The following is a 19,948-nucleotide window of genomic DNA, read 5'->3' as shown; positions in this document are numbered from 1 at the left end:
TCAACTCCCTCCCTCCCTCTCTCTTTCTTGATTTATGACTCACTCACTCACTCACTCAACAGGGAACTCATTGAACGCAGTAAGCAGATCCCCAGTAGAAGGGAACAAGAGGGTGAACAGTGGAGTGGAGTCTGGCCCAGAGAGGTAAGTACTGAACACCACTCTCCTCTCTCTGACAGTGGTATGCAAATGGCTTGGTGCTTGAAGACGGATAAAAGGACCAGTGTTCCATATTGGATTTCTCATCTCGCCCTCTAACCCCTCTCCTGTATTGATGACAACATTGAAATGTTTGTGTTTTGGGTACATTAGGCCCTTGACCCTATTACAAAATCACTATATAATGTCTCTCACGACATTAGCTTCCAGCCAGGTTAATGAACATCATGACTTAAGAAAAAAAAACACCCAAAACACACATCATCCTGGACATTTAAATAATGATAGCCTAACTGTAGCTCTACACAAGAAAGAACCTGGTGCCAAATGCAAACACACTCTTGTGATACCTTTAGTTGGTTTAGTCTGAAACGAGATCTGTAGTGGGAGATGTTATACAGTAGTAAAGGGGTGTAACTACGTTTCTGACACTCCTGTCCCCTCGCATACACACATTTGGTCATTTAGAAGACGTTCTTATCTAGAGCGACCTACCGTCAGTGCATTCAACTAAGGTAGCTGAAACCTCCACCTAGCACAATTATTGCAACTAAAAACGTCCATCTTGTGGGCCCTGCAGCCAAGGGAAAGTGAAGCGTGAGGGCTGGAATGAGCTGAAGCGTGAGGGCAGGCATGACCTGGTACGCCAGTCCAGCCACACAGCGTCCAACAAAGCCACAATGCTAGCCATGCCGCAGTTTGGCCTGCGCGACAACCTCATCCGCTGTGAGCTGCTCAAGAACGAGGACATCTACACCTACCTGGAGAACTTCAGGTAATCTGCCCTGCCTCTGTCCCTATCAACGTCACTGAACATGTATTCTTATATCATTTTCATGTTGCTGAGCTATACTGTGCTGGGCTGGTTAGGCATCCACCATTGCTGGACCAGTGACTAGCCCGCTACTATATTGCTTGATTCACAAGCCAAGCTGACTTGTGTAACCAGAAAAGCACAGTACATCTGGAAAGGACAATGTTAAAATAAATATCCCAGCTACCACAATTTGCTCCTGGTTGGCACAATAATGTGAGAAGGGTATATTTCAGCAATAAGGCCAGAGGGGCTGTGGTATGTCCAATTTACCACGGCTAATGGCTGTTCTTAGGCACTACACAATGCTGTGGTATATTGGCCATATAACACAAACCCCTGAGGTAGCCGATTGCTATTAAAAACTGATTTCCAATGTAATTAGAGCAGTAAATGTATATATTTTTTGTCATACCTGTGGTATACGGTCTGATATCAAGACTGTCAGCCAATCAGCATTCAGGGCTCAAACCACCCAGATTTTGTATTTGTAGCTATCCAACTTGTATTATGCAAACTAACATCGATGACTCATCACAAATATCAGGAACAACAGTCAGTACCGCAAGCTACAGGGTTGACACATTTAGCATTAAACAGGATGTCAGTGTTGAGTTGTGAAAAAGCATGTCATAGCTATAACTGACAAATTGTCCATTTCCATGTAAGGTTGAAGGAAATTGTTGCTTTTGAATTACTACTATCCAAACTCATAGTAATTCATTTCTAATGCAGGTTTTAAGCAAAAGGGTTTTTACAAATGTCTTGGTGATAACAAGCTTGGGTTCTGTTCCAATCTCTCCACCCACTTTAATTCCCTTCATGAACTTGAAAGTAAATGATTGGTTTATGATAGTGAAAAAGTACACATTTCAGGAGGTAGTATTATTAGGACGCAGGTTTGTACAGAACATGGACAGTCATGACGACAAGTGATTTATACTGCAATGCCCTCTGGTGGTGGACACACAGATCTGTGAAGTGTTTAGGTTCTTGCTGAAGGGGCTTGCTAAGGTCATGTCTGCCATACACCCGCACAGTTCACCAGTTACGCCTATATTAGGCAGTGTTAGGCTTTGCTCCCACTCTCTAACTTTGTACTTACCACTTCGCGCTCTCTCTCTCTCAGTTTCTTCATAGGCACATACAATGTGAACGGCCAAACCCCCAAAGAAAGCCTCCGTCCCTGGCTGGGCTCCACATCCACTCCCCCTGACATGTACTGCGTGGGGTAAGTCCCATCCATCCAGGCCTTACAAATCAATTCCCCTCTAAATCCATAGCCCACATAGATGGTACAGTCAGTGTCTGAGACCCCACAACAAGAGGATGAATTAAGTCATAGATTGTGTTGAGTGGGCAGACTGTCGTAGTTGCTACAGCAGCAACTAAGCCAATTCAGCCAAACCTCTATGAATCGTGTCTCCTTTCCAGTATGCACGACTAGTCTTGTGGTGTTTCAGATTAAATAACATTTATCTAATCTGCGAATTAGGATCTTGAACACAAGGTTTTCAATTGTAGACGAATATTGATGGGAGACTGTTACGGAGGAGTGTAAATGCTGCTTTTTTTTTAGGCTGGATTATGTTGTATGTTTTAATTCTGTAATGTATTGATTGTTGCTGCCTTCTTGGCCAGGTCTTCCTTGAAAAAGAGACTCTGGGTCTCAATGGGCTTTTTCTGGTTAAATAAAAAAGGAAATAAAGAGTCAGTTGAGAAGAGAGGACTTATGCTCCCCTTGATCATGTTAATCAGGGCACACTGTCGCAAAACGTTTAGCAACGGAAAACCAAAATGATTATCAATTGGTTACCTTCGGATAGTACCTCCCCATTTTTGTCTTCCGTTCCGTGCCTACTGAACATGACCCTGTGTTGCAGGTTCCAGGAGCTGGACCTGAGCAAGGAGGCCTTCTTCTTCAACGACACGCCCAAGGAGACTGAGTGGATGAAGGCTGTGTCTGAGGGGCTGCATCCAGACGCCAAGTATGACTTAGTAAGAACCTCCCTCTCCTTCAGTTAACCACTGGCCACTTGTCATGCCCAGTCTTGCTACTGCCACAAGGTTGTGTGTCCTAATAGTAATGTAAAAACATCTTGCTGTAGATGCACTCATCTGCTAGTGGCTTAATGCGGACTCTACTTTAGTCTGACCCACTACAGGCGGTCCAGCAAGAACCAGGCAGATGTGGCCATATTCAGAGTTGTATTCTTTAGTTCACTACCACACACAAACGATCTTGTGGTTCTGTGAAAGAAAGGAAATTAACAACAGGTAATGTTGTCAGGTCTGTACATAGCGTAGCATTACACACACATTAGGCATGCTAACACAGTAGACCTACTACAGGATACATATCAGTGGATAGAGGAGCTAATCACTGATGAAGCTAGCTGACAGTCAGGATTTATGGCCGTGTCTCTCCAACCAGCTAGAGATTTTTAAGGGGCACCTTTGCTTAATTACTAGGCCATGGCTGTAAATCAAGTGAACATGCTTGAGTGCACCAGGCTTTCTAGACTCTTCCACAACTTTAGTTTGAATATAACATACTCTCTCGCAGTAGTTGAAACATGCACTTAATACTTAATAGCTACAAACATGCAATAGTTAGTGGCTGGCAGTTCTGTAAATCGACAACATGCAGGAGGTAACAATGCTACCAGCTGGTGACAGAACAAATGTATATATATAACAAGATAACCAACACTAGCAAGGTTTCAGTAGCATGCATTAAACATCCCCAACAATATAGGCCCCAACCTTCATTGTTGATGCATGCACAAACACTTCTAGAAAACACACTGTAAACTTGCTCCCCAGCCAAACTTGGTGTCCTGAAGATGATAACCACTCTGAGCTAGAGTGGGAGGGGCCAGAGTCCAAATATCAAATTTGAATAGTCACATTCTCCGAATACAACAGGTGTAGACCTTAGAGTGAAATGCTTAATTATGAGCCCCTAACCAACAACACAGTTAAAAAAATATATGGATAAGAATAAGAAATAAAATAAATTAAAGAGCAGCAGTAAAATAACAATAGCGAGACTATATACAGGGGGGTACCAGTATAGTCAATGTGCGGGGGAACCGGTTAGTTGAGGTAATATGAACATGTAGGTAGAGTAATCCGTCCAGGATCCAGTTGCAGAGGGAGGTGTTTAGTCCCAGTGTCCTTAGCTTAGTGATGAGTTGAGGGTACTATGGTGTTGAACTCTGAGCTGTAGTCAATGAATAGCATTCTCATAGGTGTTCCCTTTGTCCAGGTGGGAAAGGGCAATGTGGAGTGCAATAGAGATTGCATCATCTGTGGATCTGTTGGGGCGGTATGCATATTGGAGTGGGTCTAGGGGTTCTGGGATAATGGTGTTGATGTGAGCCGTGACCAGCCTTTCGAAGCACTTCATGGCTACAGACGTGAGTGCTACATGTCGCTTGTCAGTTAGGCAGGTTTCCTTAGTATTCTTGGGCACAGGCACTATGGTGGTCTGCTTAAAACATGTTGGTATTACAGACTTGGACAGGGAGAGTTGGTCTGCGCATGCTCGCAATACACATCCTGGTAATCCGTCTGGCCCTGCGGCCTTGTGAATGTTGACCTGTGTAAAGGTCTTACTCACATCGGCTGCGGAGAGCGTGATCACACAGTCTTCTAGAACAGCTGGTGCTCTCATGCATGTTTCAGTGTTATTTGCCTCAAATCGAGCATAGAAGTAGTTTTAGCTCGTCTGGTAGGCTTGTGTCACTGGGCAGCTCTCGGCTGTGCTTCCCTTTTGTAGTCTGTAATAGTTTGCAAGCCCTGCCACATCCGACGAACGTCGGAGTCTGTGTAGTACGATTCGACCTTAGTCCTGTATTGAAGCTTTGCCTGTTTGACGGTTCGTCGGAGGCCATAGCGGGATTTCTTATAAGCTTCTGGGTTAGAGTCCCGCACCTTGAAAGCGGCAGCTCTACCCTTTAGCTCAGTGCAGATGTTGCCTGTAATCCATGGCTTCTGGTTTGGGTATGTACGTATGGTCACCATGGGGACGATGTCATCAATGCACTTATTGATGAAGCCAATGACTGATGTGGTGTACTCCTCAATGCCATCGGAGAACATAATTCCAGTCTGTGCTAGCAAAACAGTCCTGTAGCTTAGCAGCTGCTTCATCTGACCACTTTTTTATTGATCTAGTCACTGGTGCTTCCTGCTTTAATTTTTGCTTGTGAGCAGGAATCGGGAGGATAGAATTATGGTCAGATTTGCCAAATGGAGGGCGAAGTCGACCTATTTAATCGGCATGGCCAATTTCAAGTTTTCATAACAATCGGTAATCTGCCTTTTTTGAAGCCGATTATGGCCGATTTACAATCCAATCCACGAGGAAACTGCGCTGCAGGCTGACCACCTGTTACGAGAGTGCAGCGTCAAAAGGACCTTGTGGCTGCTAGGAGCCACGGTAAGTTGCTAGCTAGCGTTAAACTTTTCTTATAAAAAAAAAACCCATCTTCACGTAATCACTGGGTTAACCTAGTAATATCATCAGCCATGTGTAGTTAACTAGCTTGTCCTGTGTTGCATATAATCAATGTTAATGCCTGTTAATTTATCATCGTATCACAGCCTACTTCAACTTCGCCAAACGGGTGATGATTTAACAAAAACCGCATTTGCGTAAAAAAAGCACAATCATTTCACAAATGTACCTAACCATAAACATCAATGCCTTTCTTAAAATCAATACAAAGAAGTATATATTTTTAAACCTGGATATTTAGTTAAAAGAAATTCATGTTAGCAGGCAATATTAACTAGGGAAATTGTCAGTTCTCTTGCGTTCAGTTTGAGCCGCCTGGCTCGTTGCGAACTTAACTCATGTGCCAGAATTTTATCTAATTATGGCATTAAATATTGCTGTTACATTGCACAACCTTCAGACTTAGGGTTGCCATCTGTTCGATAAAATACGGAGCAGTTCCATATTTCACTGAAAGAATAAACGTTTTGTTTTCTAAATGATAGTTTCCGGATTTGACCATATTAATGACCGAAAGCTCGTATTTCTGTTTTTATTATAATTAAGTCTACGATTTGATAGAGCAGTCTGACTGAGTGGTGGTAGGCAGCAGCAGGCTCGTAAGCATTCATTCAAACAGAGCTTTACTGCGTATGCCAGCAGCTCTTAGCAATGCTTGAGGCACAGCGCTGTTTATGACTTCAAGCCTATCAACTCCCAAGATTAGCCTGGCAATCCTAAAGTGCCTATAAGAATATCCAATAGTCAAAGGTATATGAAATACAAATGGTATAGAGAGATGTAGTCGGCGCGTCATAATTCCTATATTAACTACAACCTAAAACTTATTAACTGGGAATATTGAACCACCAGCTTTCATATGTTCTGAGCAAGGAACTTAACCGTTAGCTTTTTTACATGGCACATATTGCACTTTTACTTTCTTCTCCAACACTGTGTTTTTGCATTATTTAAACCAAATGGAACGTGTTTAATTATTTATTTGCAACTAAATAGATGTATTATATTAAGTTAAAATAGAAGTTTTCATTCAGTATTGTTGTAATTGTCATTATTACAAATATAAATAAATAAATTGGCTGATTAATCGTTATCTGCTTTTTTTTGGGTCCTCCAATAATCGGTATCGGCTTTGAAAAATCATAATCGGTCGACCTCCTACTTTGTATGTGTCTCTGTGTGGAGTAAAGATAGTCCAGAGTTGTTTTTTTTATTTTCTGGTTGCACATTTAACATGCTGTTTGAAATTTGGTAAAGCGGATTTAAGTTTCCCTGCATTTAAGTCCCCGGCTACTAGGAGCGCCACTTTTGGGTGAGCTTATGGTGGAATACAGCTTATTCAGTGTGGTCTTAGTGCCAGCCTCTGACTGTGGTGGTATGTAAACGGCCATGAAAAACAGATGAAAACACTCTAGGTAGGTAGTGTGGTCTACAGTTTATTATGAGATACTCTACCTCAGGTGAGACAATAGCTTGAGACTTAGATATCGTGTACCAGCTGTTATTTACAAAAATACATAGTCCGCCGCCCCTTGTCTTACCAGACGCCGCTGTTCTATCCTGCCGTTGCAGCGTATAACCAGCCAGCTGTATGTTGATAGTGTCATCGATCAGCCACTTCTCCGTGAAGCATAAGATATTACAGTTTTGAATAAGTCATTACAACATCATACCACTTTGCTTTGTCCATTCGGCCACACTGATTGGCTGAAACCAGGAGGCTGTGATAGACAGCAGAGAAGGGGAGAAATAGGAGTCACCCTAATGTGACTGTGGGGAAGGTTACATACATGTTTCTTTTTTTATAACTAAGGCCCTGTTTTGAATATGCCAAAAACACATCCTTCCTTCCTTAAAATCAAATATTCACCGATATGAGAGGGTTAGATTGGTAAAAGAAGTGGGGTGCTAATATTCCTTTAACTTATCCAAACACATGCATGTCAGTGAGTAAGGAAGGACGCATGTAGTCACAGTTGGTACAATTGAGTGTCGCTGTACTACAGATGTTTCCAAAGCAAAGTGGTACAATGTTGTAGTGACTTATTTGCTTCCCTTTTATACTGTAAAGTGTGGTTTTGTTAACCTGGTGAAAGCTTGTACATGAGCTTCTCTTTTTCAATCTTCTTTTTATCTAGACCTATTTCCCCTTTTTATAAATTGCCGACTCAACACCAACTGCTTCTTCCTCTTTTCAAAGGCTTGTAAATGATGTGTCATTTGTCAGTCCTCTGTCACTGGTGTGAATTTAGCACACTTGGTCGCTTCGTAATTGACATAGCATAGGGCAAGAATCTGTGAAATGGCTGGTTTCACATTAATATGGTAATGTTGGGTTATATCCTACTTCGGTTTATATTCTTGACCAGATTGAATGTGGAACAATCTGACTGTTAGCAATTTAGCATTTTTGCTCCTGCAGTATTGGCATGAACAATCTGACTGTTAGCAATTTAGCATTTTTGCTCCTGCAGTATTGGCATGAACAATATTGCATTGTCCTGTATGCCACTTCACTGCGGTCCTCTTGGTTATCCCTTCCGCTAACACTACCTGAACGACCTTAGGTGTTTCGTAAACAGCACAAACACATTCAGGATCAGGCTAATAGCAAATGCTTGATCAATGTATTTATTCTGTCTGTGACCCATGTATCCCTACAGGTGAAACTGGTTCGTCTGGTGGGCATCATGCTGCTGTTTTACGTGAGGAATGAGCACGCCAAGCACATCTCTGAGATGGAGGCAGAGACCGTGGGCACCGGCATCATGGGTAGAATGGTAGGTGGCGTGAGGGATGGTAGGAGTACATATCCCTGGCCGCTAAGCGGGTTGTAATCAATTGCTTAGCAGTTTAGAGCAGGAGGTTGGCTGGCGTCCACTAGTTTCATTTAGCTTCCATTTGACAGTTGGATAAGGAGTTCTATTGCACTACAACCCCTTCTACCTACAAACTCGGCTTTTTACCAGGGTTCGGAAAACCAGTTTTCTCACTCAAATACACCAGACATGGAACCCAGGTATGTTTGGAAAACGCATTGGATTTCCTATTGTTCATAGAGCTATTTTTTTGTATACAAACAGATGTCAAGTTCGGGTGATGCGAGCGCATCCCGGTACAAGCTCTGTAGCAGGATAGCTAACGCTAAAGTCAGGACCTTGACAAACTTAACAGTGAGTGAGTGATAACCGTGAAAACACACAAGACTGATGGCTATAGCTATGTTCAACAGGTTGATTATTCTTCTGCCTTTATCTAGGTCTATTTGTGATATTTTACCTTGCCTCACGGGCTTGCTAGCTAACCAATCCTCTGACATCTGCAATGTTGTTGACAATAACCATCTGATTCCGTGTTGGTTAATAACTTGCACTAGTTGTATTTGAAGTTGCATGTGATCGTATCCACTGCTAGATAAACAAAGCTTTTTCTGAAACCGTACTGATTGTGCCACTTTTCATGATGCAGCAGGGAAATGGTTTGTTCTATAAGGGCACATAATATAAAATGTTTTACAAACCTTTCACCTCAGGGAAACAAAGGTGCTGTGGCCATCCGCTTCCGCTTCCACAACTCTGACATCTGTGTGGTCAACTCCCACCTGGCCGCCCACATCGAGGAGTACGAAAGGCGCAACCAGGACTACAAGGACATCTGCAGTAGGCTGCTTTTCCGCCAGCACGACCCCGCGCTGGTCCCACTCACCATCATGAAGCACAAGTATGAACAAGTCTTTAGTACAAAGCAGTATTTCCACTTTTCGGGGTTGTGTTCATTAGGGCCAAAACATTTAAATGAGCGTTTCTTATTGGATATGTTTTGGGTCGTATTCATTAGGGCACACATTGAAAATATTTTGCAAAGGAAAACAAAAAGGAGTTTTCTTATTGGACGAGTCCAGATAATCCCTGCCTTTTCAGTCTGTTGTTTTTGTTTGTTATTTTGTGCCTAATGAACAGGACCCTGGATTTGGTAGTTGTGGTGAAACACCATGCTTTTGTATTTATTCTGGCATGGTGACATTCTCTCAAGGAAACAAAATAGTGAATGTATTATGTAAACCTTTGATCACAAGACCAGTGCATCTTGCCAATTTCACATAACTTTATAATGTCTTAGGTGAACATTTGAAATGAATGCAGTGTTTTGATGCAGTTGTAGAATGGGATGAGTTCTAGAACCACATGCAAAGCCACCGGCCACCATTTTCCGTATTGAAATAGAAATATAACTACTCTTCTATAATTCTATGATTTTCCATATTCTCAAGGCATCATCTTTTCCTTGCTTACAGTGTGGTCCTATGGCTGGGAGATCTCAACTACAGGCTAAGTGACCTTGACGTTGACGATGTGAAGGACTTAATCGCCAAGAAGGATTTTGAAACTCTGCACAGTTATGACCAGGTAGGTAATCTCAAGCCGCTTAACTTCAAGCCATTTAAACGTCTACTTCTAGGGTGCGTTTAGTTGGCAAATGTTGTAGAACATTGCAGATAGAAATGTCATGATTCCTTACTCTGTCAGACGGGCAGGTTTGTTCTATGTAATATCTGAAAGTTCCACAACATTGTTCCCAGTGTCAAATTTATTAGGCTCCAAACTGAAGAAAACTGATCTGAAACAGGGAGGGACAACCTGAAATTGTCCAATCAGAAACACAAATTTTCCGTTGCAAAACGTTTTGCTACAGTATGCCCTAATGAATAAGACTGCTAATCTCTGTTCAGTGCCAGTCACATTACACCCTGATGAGTGTGGTAATTGTCACGATGTCTTGTTGTGGCTCTGTGGTCCTTAGCTGAAGAGGCAGATCGATGAGAAGGCTGTTTTCGTGGGCTTTGTGGAGGGAGAAATCGGCTTCCTGCCCACTTACAAATACGACACTGGCTCCGACCAATGGGACACAAGGTAACTTCTCCTCTCTAAATGTCTAATATTTCTATAAAGCCAAAGGAGAAAACAATAACACTTAACTAAAAGCCTGCAGATATATTGCATTATAATACCATTTATAATGCATCGTAAGAACATGTATAATGTCTTATGGTTGTCGCATAATGAGTCTAAGGCGTTTTGAGTTGGAATATTGATACATAAGGGAGACAGAATATATCATAAGCCTGATTTATAATGCATTACAAAGGCTCATACATTCTTATAATACGTTTTAAAGCATTATAGCTGCAGAATAAAGTATTACAAACTCTTGTCTTATTGCGTAGAATCTGTCTCCGAAATGTCTTGGTTTCATGTTTCACGCCCTCAGTGAAAAGTGTCGCGTGCCAGCGTGGTGTGATCGGATCCTGTGGCGAGGCAAGAATGTGCGGCAGCTGCACTATCAGAGTCACATGGACCTGAAGACCAGCGACCACAAGCCAGTCAGCTCCCTGCTGGAGATGGGGGTGAGAATTAGTTTCCACCATCTGTCCTTTGACCTCTTAGAGACCATGAGGTTTTGGTTGGTTTAGCCTGGGGAGTCATAACCAAAGATTCTTATAGATAACCCAAGATTGTAAAAGGCCCATCTGAACAATCTTAGTCACACTATGGGGCAGAGCAAGCAAAGTGGTGGGAAGAGTTTCATCTTGACCAAATATGGGAATTCCATAGTGGAAGTGTTTGTTTTTTTATTTGTTTTTTTATCCTTGTGACCAGTCTGAGTTTCCCCCAGAGCCATATATTTAGAGTTCAGACAACTTTTAGAATTGTGCTTTTGAGCATTTCATTTATCCATTCACGACAAGTATTTGGATTCTAATTCTAGATATTCTGTTGCATGGCATTTTTTACAATGTTAAAATAATGATATGCCTCTTGTTTCCCCTATTCATCTGTGTTTTAACCTCCCTTCTCTGCTGTTTCTTCAGATCAAGCTGGTGAATGAAGAGTCTTACAAAAATACATTTGAGGAAATTGTGCGCTCGCTGGACAAGATGGAGAACGAGTGCATTCCGTCCGTAACGCTATCTAGGCGAGAGGTGAGTGGTCAAGAGTTAAGTGATTCTACTGTGAATTGTTACTGATGAAGAATATGTTAACATTTCTCTGGTCTTTTATAATGCACAATGCAACATTATCAGTGAACATTGACAGCAGCAGAACCTTGTGAACGACGCTTATCAATTGAGCTCTGCTCTTTACGAACAGGAGTAAAATTGAGGGAGAACGTCTGTGCAACATGTTAAGATTTTTTTTTTTTTGTACATTTAAACAGTACTTTAAAAAAAATTGCTTTAAAATCAAATGATGTGATTTCACAATTCAGATGTGGTTCTGTGTATAACCGCTAGGGGTCAATGCAGTCCTGGAATTCTTACATTTTTTTTTTTTTATTTCAGCTTTATTTAACCAGGTCGGCAAGTTGAGAAGAAGTTCTCATTTACAATTGCGACCTGGCCAAGATAAAGCAAAGCAGTTCGACACACAGAACAACACAGAGTTACACATGGAGTAAAACAAACATACAGTAGAAAAATAAGTCTATATACAATGTGAGGTGAGATAAAGGAGGTAAAGGCAAAAAACAAAGGCCATGGTGGCGAAGTAAATACAATATAGCAAGTAAAACACTGGAATGGTTGATTTGTAGTGGAAGAATGTGCAAAGTAGAGAGAGAAATAATGGGGTGCAAAGGAGCAAAATAAATACAGTAGGGAAAGAGGTAGTTGTTTGGGCTAAATTATAGATGGGCTATGTACAGGTGCAGTAATCTGTGAGCTGCTCTGACAGCTGGTGCTTAAAGCTATTGAGGGAGATAAGTGTTTCCAGTTTCAGAGATTTTTGTAGTTCGTTCCAGTCATTGGCAGCAGAGAACTGGAAGGCGAGGCGGCCAAAGGAAGAATTGGTTTGTGACTAGAGAGATATACCTGCTGGAGCGCGTGCTACAGGTGGGTGCTACTATGGTGACCAGCGAGCTGAGATAAGGGGGGACTTTACCTAGCAGGGTCTTGTAGATGACCTGGAGCCAGTGGGTTTGTCGATGAGTATGAAGCGAGGGCCAGCCAACGAGAGCATACAGGTCGCAATGGTGGGTAGTAATATGGGGCTTTGGTGACAAAACAGATGGCACTGTGATAGACTGCATCCAATTTATTGAGTATGGTATTGGAGGCTATTTTGTAAATGACATCGCCGAAGTCAAGGATTGGTAGGATGGTCAGTTTTACAAGGGTATGTTTGGCAGCATGAGTGAAGGATGCTTTGTTACGAAATTCTAGATTTAACTTTGGATTGGAGATGTTTGATGTGAGTCTGGAAGGAGAGTTTATAGTCTAACCAGACACCTAGATATTTGTCAACATATTCTAAGTCAGAGCCGTCCAGAGTAGTGATGTTGGACAGGCGGGCAGGTGCAGGTAGCGATTGGTTGAAGAGCATGCATTTAGTTTTACTTGTATTTAAGAGCAATTGGAGGCCACGGAAGGAGAGTTGTATGGCATTGAAGCTCGCCTGGAGGGTTGTTAACAGTGTCCAAAGAAGGGCCAGAAGTATACAGAATGGTGTCGTCTGCGTAGAGGTGGATCAGAGACTCACCAGCAGCAAGAGCGACATCATTGATGTATACAGAGAAGAGAGTCGGTCCAAGAATTTAACCTAGTGGCACCCGCATAGAGACTGCCAGAGGCCCGGACAACAGACCCTCCGATTTGACACACTGAACTCTATAAGAGAAGTAGTTGGTGAATACTGGTCGCCACACAGCCACAAAGTCATAAAGCCTATTTCTGCAATTGATCTTCTTAAAAAATGTGATTTTAAACCTAACCCTAACCACATTGCTAACCTTAGTCTAATCCTAACCTTACGTTAGGTTTTCATGAATTTTTACGCTATAGCCAAGTTTGACCTTGTTAACTAGAGGAAACCCTACCAGACGGCACTTGCCTTACTGCTGTCCCCCTCACAATGGTATTAATGTAATTTTAAGTTCTATGTTGTGTGCCTCCATGTTGTCAGTACGTAGATCATGTCCCACTGCTCGTTGCAGTGATGTATGACAGTGTGTTCATAGATGTCCAACAATCTGTTGTTAATGCCACGTATGGTGTTTGAGAGCATGAACTTTGTGCTTGCACTTGCAGAGCAATTATTTTGCAATTTCTCCATCAGGGCCATAGCGGTTTTTCGACCTGACATCTTGTAGTCTGGTTCTAGATATGCCATTTAGAATATTGAAGCAGACATCCCCTACCATTGACAATGGCTGCATATCAACTGTAATCATTTCTGTAATCAAACGCTGTGATTTTCACACCCCTACTCCCTACCTGTGTAACCTAATCCAAATCACTCTCCCTCCCCAGTTCCACTTCATAGATGTGAAGTTCATGCAGCACCAGGCAGAGACTCTGACCCTCCACAATGACGGGCAGGTCCCGTGCCAGTTTGAGTTCATCCAGAAGCTGGATGAGCCCACCTACTGCAAGCCCTGGCTCACCGCCAACCCGGCCAAGGGCTTCATCGCTCAGGGTGAGTATAGCAGGACTTATGGCCCTATTCTTTCTTCTGTGTTTTCTTTAGGTAAGCATTTATATGAAGGTGTGTATCAAGTATGTCAGAGTAGAAGTGCTCACCTAGGATCTGGTACCCCCCCCCCTGTCCATGTAATCCAATTCATTGTTATCTCAAATGTAAAACTGATCCTACATTATCACTCCTACTCTAAAATATCTGATACATACAGCCCCAGATCTAGAGTTTGGCTGTGTGAAAGCAAGGTTGCCACCCCATTACGTTCTTCAACCTAACTAATTACGATCAGTGAGTACTTCAAGGAAGGTCGGATGGCATTTCTGAAGTATTAGAACAGGGTCTAAGACTTACATTCAGGAATGGATATTTAATTTATGTAAGCACCTGGCCTCCCCACTGTGTTAGACATAATGTCATGAGCTCTATGCCCTATGACGCGAGAGACCACATCATAGCTCTGTTCTGAGTGAATGATAGATTTGAGTTTTCCCTGTGACTGCAATTGATAGAGGCATTTTCTCAACTCAGTATTTAATGGCAGGGAAGCAATTTCAGATCTGTCTAGCACGTGAAACTTGTAAATAATGGCTATCTCAAGGCTTAGGATGGAAGGAGTAGTGGATGTGCCTCAGTGCTCTTTGCCTCTCTGGGTCTTGCTGATCGTTTTTTTTTTTTTTACTGTTTGTCTCATTTAGTTCTGTAATTGTCAATGTAGTGATGCAGCTATAAATTAATAGGGTTCCCTTCACACATTCAATTGCAGTTAGTAATGCTTAGTGTACAGTACAACCTTTGCTTGTGGTTCATCAGCACCATTTGTCAACAAGTTTCCACACGGAACATTTACATAGAGCATGATCATGTTCATTAGGTCACGCAACAGAAAACATTTTCAAACGTTTTGAAACTGAATCATTTATGTTTCTTATTGGACATGTCCAAGTAGTTCTTCAGTTTGTCAGTGGAGTTTTCTTTCATTTGATCCCAAATAAACACAACCGTGTTCATCTGTGTCTCAGGGAATTGATAATAAGGAATTGGTGCTTTTCTGAAATGTTCCTCCATTGATAAATCATTGAAATATACCTGAACCCGTCCATGCACTGTTCACCAAGGTGGGAACGTGGACATTGACCTGGAGGTGTTTGTGAACCGCTCCACCGCCACGGAGCTCAACGCAGGCCGCCAGCAAATCGAAGACATACTGGTGCTCCACCTGGATCGGGGAAAGGACTACTTTCTCTCTGTGTTGGGCAACTACCTGCCCAGCTGCTTCGGCTCGTCCATCCAGACCCTGTGCCAACTGAGGGACCCCATCCAGGAAATGCCCCTGGAGACCATCCGGGAGCTGGTGAGTTCATTATAGCCAGCAAGGAGTGTGTTCACTATTGTATATATATTTTGCAATGTTAAGCAAAAATGTGCGTTTCTTATTGGACAAATTCATAGTTCTGAGTGAATACGATCCAGGTGCAGTCTGACTCAGAAGGCTGCTTTCCCATTCTTCACACTTCTCCAAACGTGTGCTGTGGTCTGGTACATTCCCCATTGTGGATTTAAAAGTATTATATTGGTGTAACCTAAGCATTGGCCGAAGGGAGTTTCCACCATTTGTGCACTTGCATACTCCATATTTCACATGTTGGGAGAAGGGTGAAGAATCAGCTGACTGTGGCCTGGAAATGTCCCACTCTTCAAGGCTGTTTTGTATGAAAAGCCTTGCCCAGAATAAAAACAATTAAATGTTAAAGTGCTCTGGGGGGATTCTGTCCTGCTCATAATTTTTGTATGATTTTGTTATCTAAAAATGACCAGGAAGTGCAAATCTTGAACTAGCTGCAGTCAAAATTCCCCCAATTCATTGAGATGAGAGACTAGACACATTTGCACTAAACATAAAAGCTTAAGTGAAATTCTGTTCGTAAGCTTTTTGCTATAGCCCCCATCATTTCCTTTTTGTCTTACAAAGTGTACTTTTGTAAAAACAAACTGCTTTTTGCGCTGTGTGAACCAAATAGGAGATTTTGTGTGTGAAGTGGGTTTCCAAACAGGGAATCAAATCACCCATTGGCCCAGAACACACTGTTGCCAGGGGGGAATATCCACAGGGTCATTAGTGTTGCAAAACCGCATGCTGTCGTGTACGCTAGAGCAACCCTCCTCAGAAACTTCTGCTTTTTTGTTTGATCTTCAATCAGTGTTATTCTAAAATTGACCAGATGAAAAGATGATAGATTCTGAGAATAAAGAAGCCCAAAGATGTCTCACCATTTTTTTAAATGCATATATTTTTTTGTCTATGGCTCACTAGTTATTAATACAGGCAGCATAAATGGCTACAGCACATTGTCCTCTAATGACATGTTGTTCAAGAAAGGTTAGGTAAAGGATTTAAACCCATTTCACTAAAATGTCACTTTCTTCTTTCTAAAGACGTTGTCAGGTGATGAGACCAGACCTTTAATCATCGATAAGCCCCTGGATATCCCTAAAGAGATATGGCAGATGGTGGACCACCTATACCGTAATGCTCCTAAACAGGTCAGGACTGAAATCCTTTACCATTTTCACACTACTGAGCCAAACCTAGAACAGCTAGGTGTGTCATTGGATGCTGTTTTTGCCCCTCACTTTATACACAGAAGATCTCCGCTAAACATAGAATCAAGCTGTTTTTCTGTCTCTCTGAAATACAAAGTTGCCAATGTCTTTACAACTGAACAAGAAAAAGATGCTTCAAATGAAAACTGAGATTGCATTAAATAATTAATAGGCCTACAGTAGACCTATAGACTATATAGCCCTTTATAGTTCAAACATATTGAAATCAATTTCATGCTCAGTCAATTGAGTTCTATTGATAGGCTACACTCTGTACATTTTTCCTCAATATATTTCATGATTTGTAACATGTGCAATGATGTGCCAAATGAATCTGTGATTATAGGGTAAGGATTAGAATATGCTGCCTCAATATTTGCAGCCATAAGGTGATATCTCTCTAGGGGCTGATCTGTTGTCAGTATTGTGAAATAATTCTAATGTTAAGGTAAGATTGAACATTTACATGTAGGCTGTCATTGTAAATAAGAATTTGTTAAATAAATAAATCAAAAATATGGGGAAAAAGGGCCCTGAGCTGTACTATGCCTCCACAATAGTTGTTGCTGCCTGGGAGGGAGAATGAAAAAGATAAATAAATCTGAACCAGTACAGCTCGGGTCGGAATCAGGCATTAGTTTCTTGACAATACTCTAGTTTTCAAGGATGTTGGCTAGTACCTTTTGCCTACTTACCTCCCCTTTCGCAGTTAGTTGCACAGCATCAAAGAATTCAAAGTGAGTTGGGCAGCTTTTGGCGTCCTCCCAGCTGTGTGCAGACATGTTAGTCTCTTTCACCACAGCAACCCAGCGGATTGAAAATAGGAACGTTTGGAAACTTTCTGTGTCTCTGGCAACCACCAACAGGCTGGAATGACTCAACAGAACTGGCTGAATGTTAAGGGCCAAATAAATATATTTATTAGTTGATTAATTAAAAAAGTGAAATGCATAATACTCTACATTATTGACATGAATGCAGTTCTCCTGATCCCTGCCGGCTACCTTTCTGTGTGCTTTGAAGTTATGTGTTTACAGTACAACTCTATAACCTTTTGCCTCTATTTTTAGGGGGAACTATTTCAACAACCTGGGCTCCGCAGTGAATTTGTGGAGATAAGGGATTGTCTTGACACTGGCATGCCAGACTCGCTCCGTATCCTTAACAACTGATATACACCTGGGTTGTGTTCATTTGGCATTAAACGGAAGAAAAATGGCCTGAAACAGGGAAGGACTACCTGGACATGTCCAATAAGAAACACTTGTTTCATTTCATTTTGTAAAAGTTTTCCATTTTTGAGCCTTAATGGACACAACCCTGGATAAATTAAGTCTTAGTGTCTACTCTGTATTTTTTAAGTGGTTGATGCCCCTTGACCCGGGTTGACCCCTAGCTGGCAGTAACCACTCTGTGGCAGAAGCACTGCTCATCTTCCTTGATGCCCTCCCTGAGCCTGTGGTCCCCTTCTCCCTGTACCAGCAGTGCCTGGAGTGCTGCTCCAACACCAGTCAGTGTAAAAAGGTCAGTACCAATTCAACTCACTCTTTAGAGTAGACATTACTTTTCTCAGTGCTCCTATAGTAGGATATTCTGGATGTAATGATTGTCTACTGTACTAGGTCTTGTTCATTAGGCTTCAAATGTTCTGAAATAGGGAGGGACAACATTTTCTGTTGCGCCATAATGAACCCAACCCAGTTGTGGGGAATTGGCTGTGACTTGCTCTCGTGTTTTAACTTGTCTATGGTATTGAGTGATGTTTTTCTTCATCCTCAGGTTGTATCCTTGTTACCTCAGTGCCATAAAAACGTGTTTAACTATATAGCGGCTTTTCTCCGTGAGTTGTTGAAGCATTCTACACACAATAGCCTGGATGTCAATATTTTAGGTAAGGTGAAATGGAAAAATGTGTAACACATTTTGCATTCTTATCAAACACACAAACAATTGACTGAATGTGTTTTGAAAGGGTTAAAACTAAACTTCATGGTCTTCTTGACCAGTACTCAAGAGGTTCAATGTTTACAAAGTCGAGCAGTGCAAGTTTAAGATCAGAAGCCGTAACAAGCTTTCCTATTTGTTGGTTTCCATATGTCACAATATGCAATGAAGCAATAAGACCAAGGACTGTTGCGATAAATGCCTGATCATTCCACTGCATGCAAATGGTTATGGAAGCTTGGTGGGGTTTTATATTCCGAAGGCCATAGTAGTCTTTCTGTGCTGTGATACTGTGCGTATGTTTTTTTTTTTTGTGTGATTTTTTTTCACCTTAGGGCAATCAGTTATCACTTATTTACTTAGTTGAAAATATAGCCAAGTAATACAAAACTAGCAAAAGTTACAATATTGGCTGTAATAATGCTGGGTCAGATTCTGGATTTAGTTCCTTTTTTAGTGTTCTCCTTTTAATTAAATTTGTTTATGATGCATAATATTTAAAAAAGTGAACCTAATTTAATCTTACATCAAGTGCCAGTTAGTAATTATTATGTTATTGACATTGTGCCCTGTGTCATCCCTCACAGCCACCATTTTTGCTGCCTTGCTACTGAGGTCACCCACGAAGCAGGACCTTGCAGAGAAGAGGAAGACCCAAGAGTTCTTTCAGCATTTCCTAGTCCAGGACCTCTCCTGAATAGAAGAGGGTGCTCCTGCTGTGTCTTTTAGACACTATTTTAGTTTAATGTACAGCTCTGTATTTGTAATAAGTTCCTATTCATATAGATGGCTCTTTGTATATATCCAGTCAGTCCAATTGTTTAGGCCTACTCAACTTTGATTTGAAATCAACTATGTTTTGACAAGCAATGTTTAACCTGTAAGCTGTTGATGCACAGCTAATATTCTGTCACTGAGTAGCTGTAGTAAACTGACCATTTTTAATGTATATTTACCAGTTTATTTAAAGAAAAGAAATGTGTGCTGTTTTGTGAAGGCAAAACAGTGGATCGTCTTTATATATGAAAGTATTTCAAACAGTTGTGGTTTGGCGATTTCATGTTTCTTTCCCATTTAGCAAGCAAATGGAAAAAGTTTGTTTTGGAATTTAATAAACCCACTGTCACATGTGTTCTTTGGCTGTTAGTACTGATTGGGAATTACAAATCAAATTATTTGCATTTGTAACTTTGCATTATTCTAAATTGTATATTTCATTTTAGTAGTTTCGATTTCATTATAGGGGGTACTAGTGTTCTTGGGAGGGGTATATTTCCCAGAATACAACACGAGGGGTAGGCTGAAATATGACGTTTCTATTTAATCATGGTATCACTAGGGAGGGGATGGGAAGAAAGTGCTAAGCTACCCGAAACATAAACCAAGTCGGCATTTGCGCTGCACGGGTAAATGGTTTCTGTCTTGTATATA

At 41.5% G+C, this 19,948-nt stretch overlaps 2 protein-coding genes across 2 annotated transcripts in view; both read left to right on the top strand.

Annotated features, from left to right (window-relative positions):
* The window catches only part of LOC112246112 (type II inositol 1,4,5-trisphosphate 5-phosphatase), a 32,960-nt gene extending 13,311 nt beyond the window's left edge, over positions 1-19,649 (top strand). Inside the window, exons 6-22 of the mRNA XM_024414383.2 lie at positions 63-144; positions 740-934; positions 2,103-2,204; positions 2,857-2,971; positions 8,162-8,278; positions 9,031-9,218; positions 9,793-9,904; positions 10,299-10,408; positions 10,767-10,902; positions 11,368-11,478; positions 13,804-13,969; positions 15,088-15,323; positions 16,406-16,513; positions 17,644-17,728; positions 17,970-18,097; positions 18,353-18,464; positions 19,105-19,649. Coding sequence (XP_024270151.1) covers positions 63-144; positions 740-934; positions 2,103-2,204; positions 2,857-2,971; positions 8,162-8,278; positions 9,031-9,218; positions 9,793-9,904; positions 10,299-10,408; positions 10,767-10,902; positions 11,368-11,478; positions 13,804-13,969; positions 15,088-15,323; positions 16,406-16,513; positions 17,644-17,728; positions 17,970-18,097; positions 18,353-18,464; positions 19,105-19,214 — 2,213 coding nt within the window. The 3' untranslated portion in view covers positions 19,215-19,649. The remainder of the gene's footprint in view (positions 1-62; positions 145-739; positions 935-2,102; positions 2,205-2,856; positions 2,972-8,161; positions 8,279-9,030; positions 9,219-9,792; positions 9,905-10,298; positions 10,409-10,766; positions 10,903-11,367; positions 11,479-13,803; positions 13,970-15,087; positions 15,324-16,405; positions 16,514-17,643; positions 17,729-17,969; positions 18,098-18,352; positions 18,465-19,104) is intronic.
* Positions 19,650-19,787: 138 nt separating this feature from the next.
* LOC112246114 (metal regulatory transcription factor 1-like) overlaps positions 19,788-19,948 on the top strand; it is a 31,489-nt gene continuing 31,328 nt past the window's right edge. The window contains exon 1 of the mRNA XM_024414384.2: positions 19,788-19,923. The gene's annotated coding sequence lies outside the window, so the exon portion shown is untranslated. The remainder of the gene's footprint in view (positions 19,924-19,948) is intronic.

This window comes from Oncorhynchus tshawytscha, linkage group LG23 (genome assembly GCF_018296145.1).
Source record: "Oncorhynchus tshawytscha isolate Ot180627B linkage group LG23, Otsh_v2.0, whole genome shotgun sequence".
Lineage (NCBI taxonomy): Eukaryota > Metazoa > Chordata > Actinopteri > Salmoniformes > Salmonidae > Oncorhynchus > Oncorhynchus tshawytscha.
This window is presented reverse-complemented; position numbering and strand designations above follow the sequence as displayed.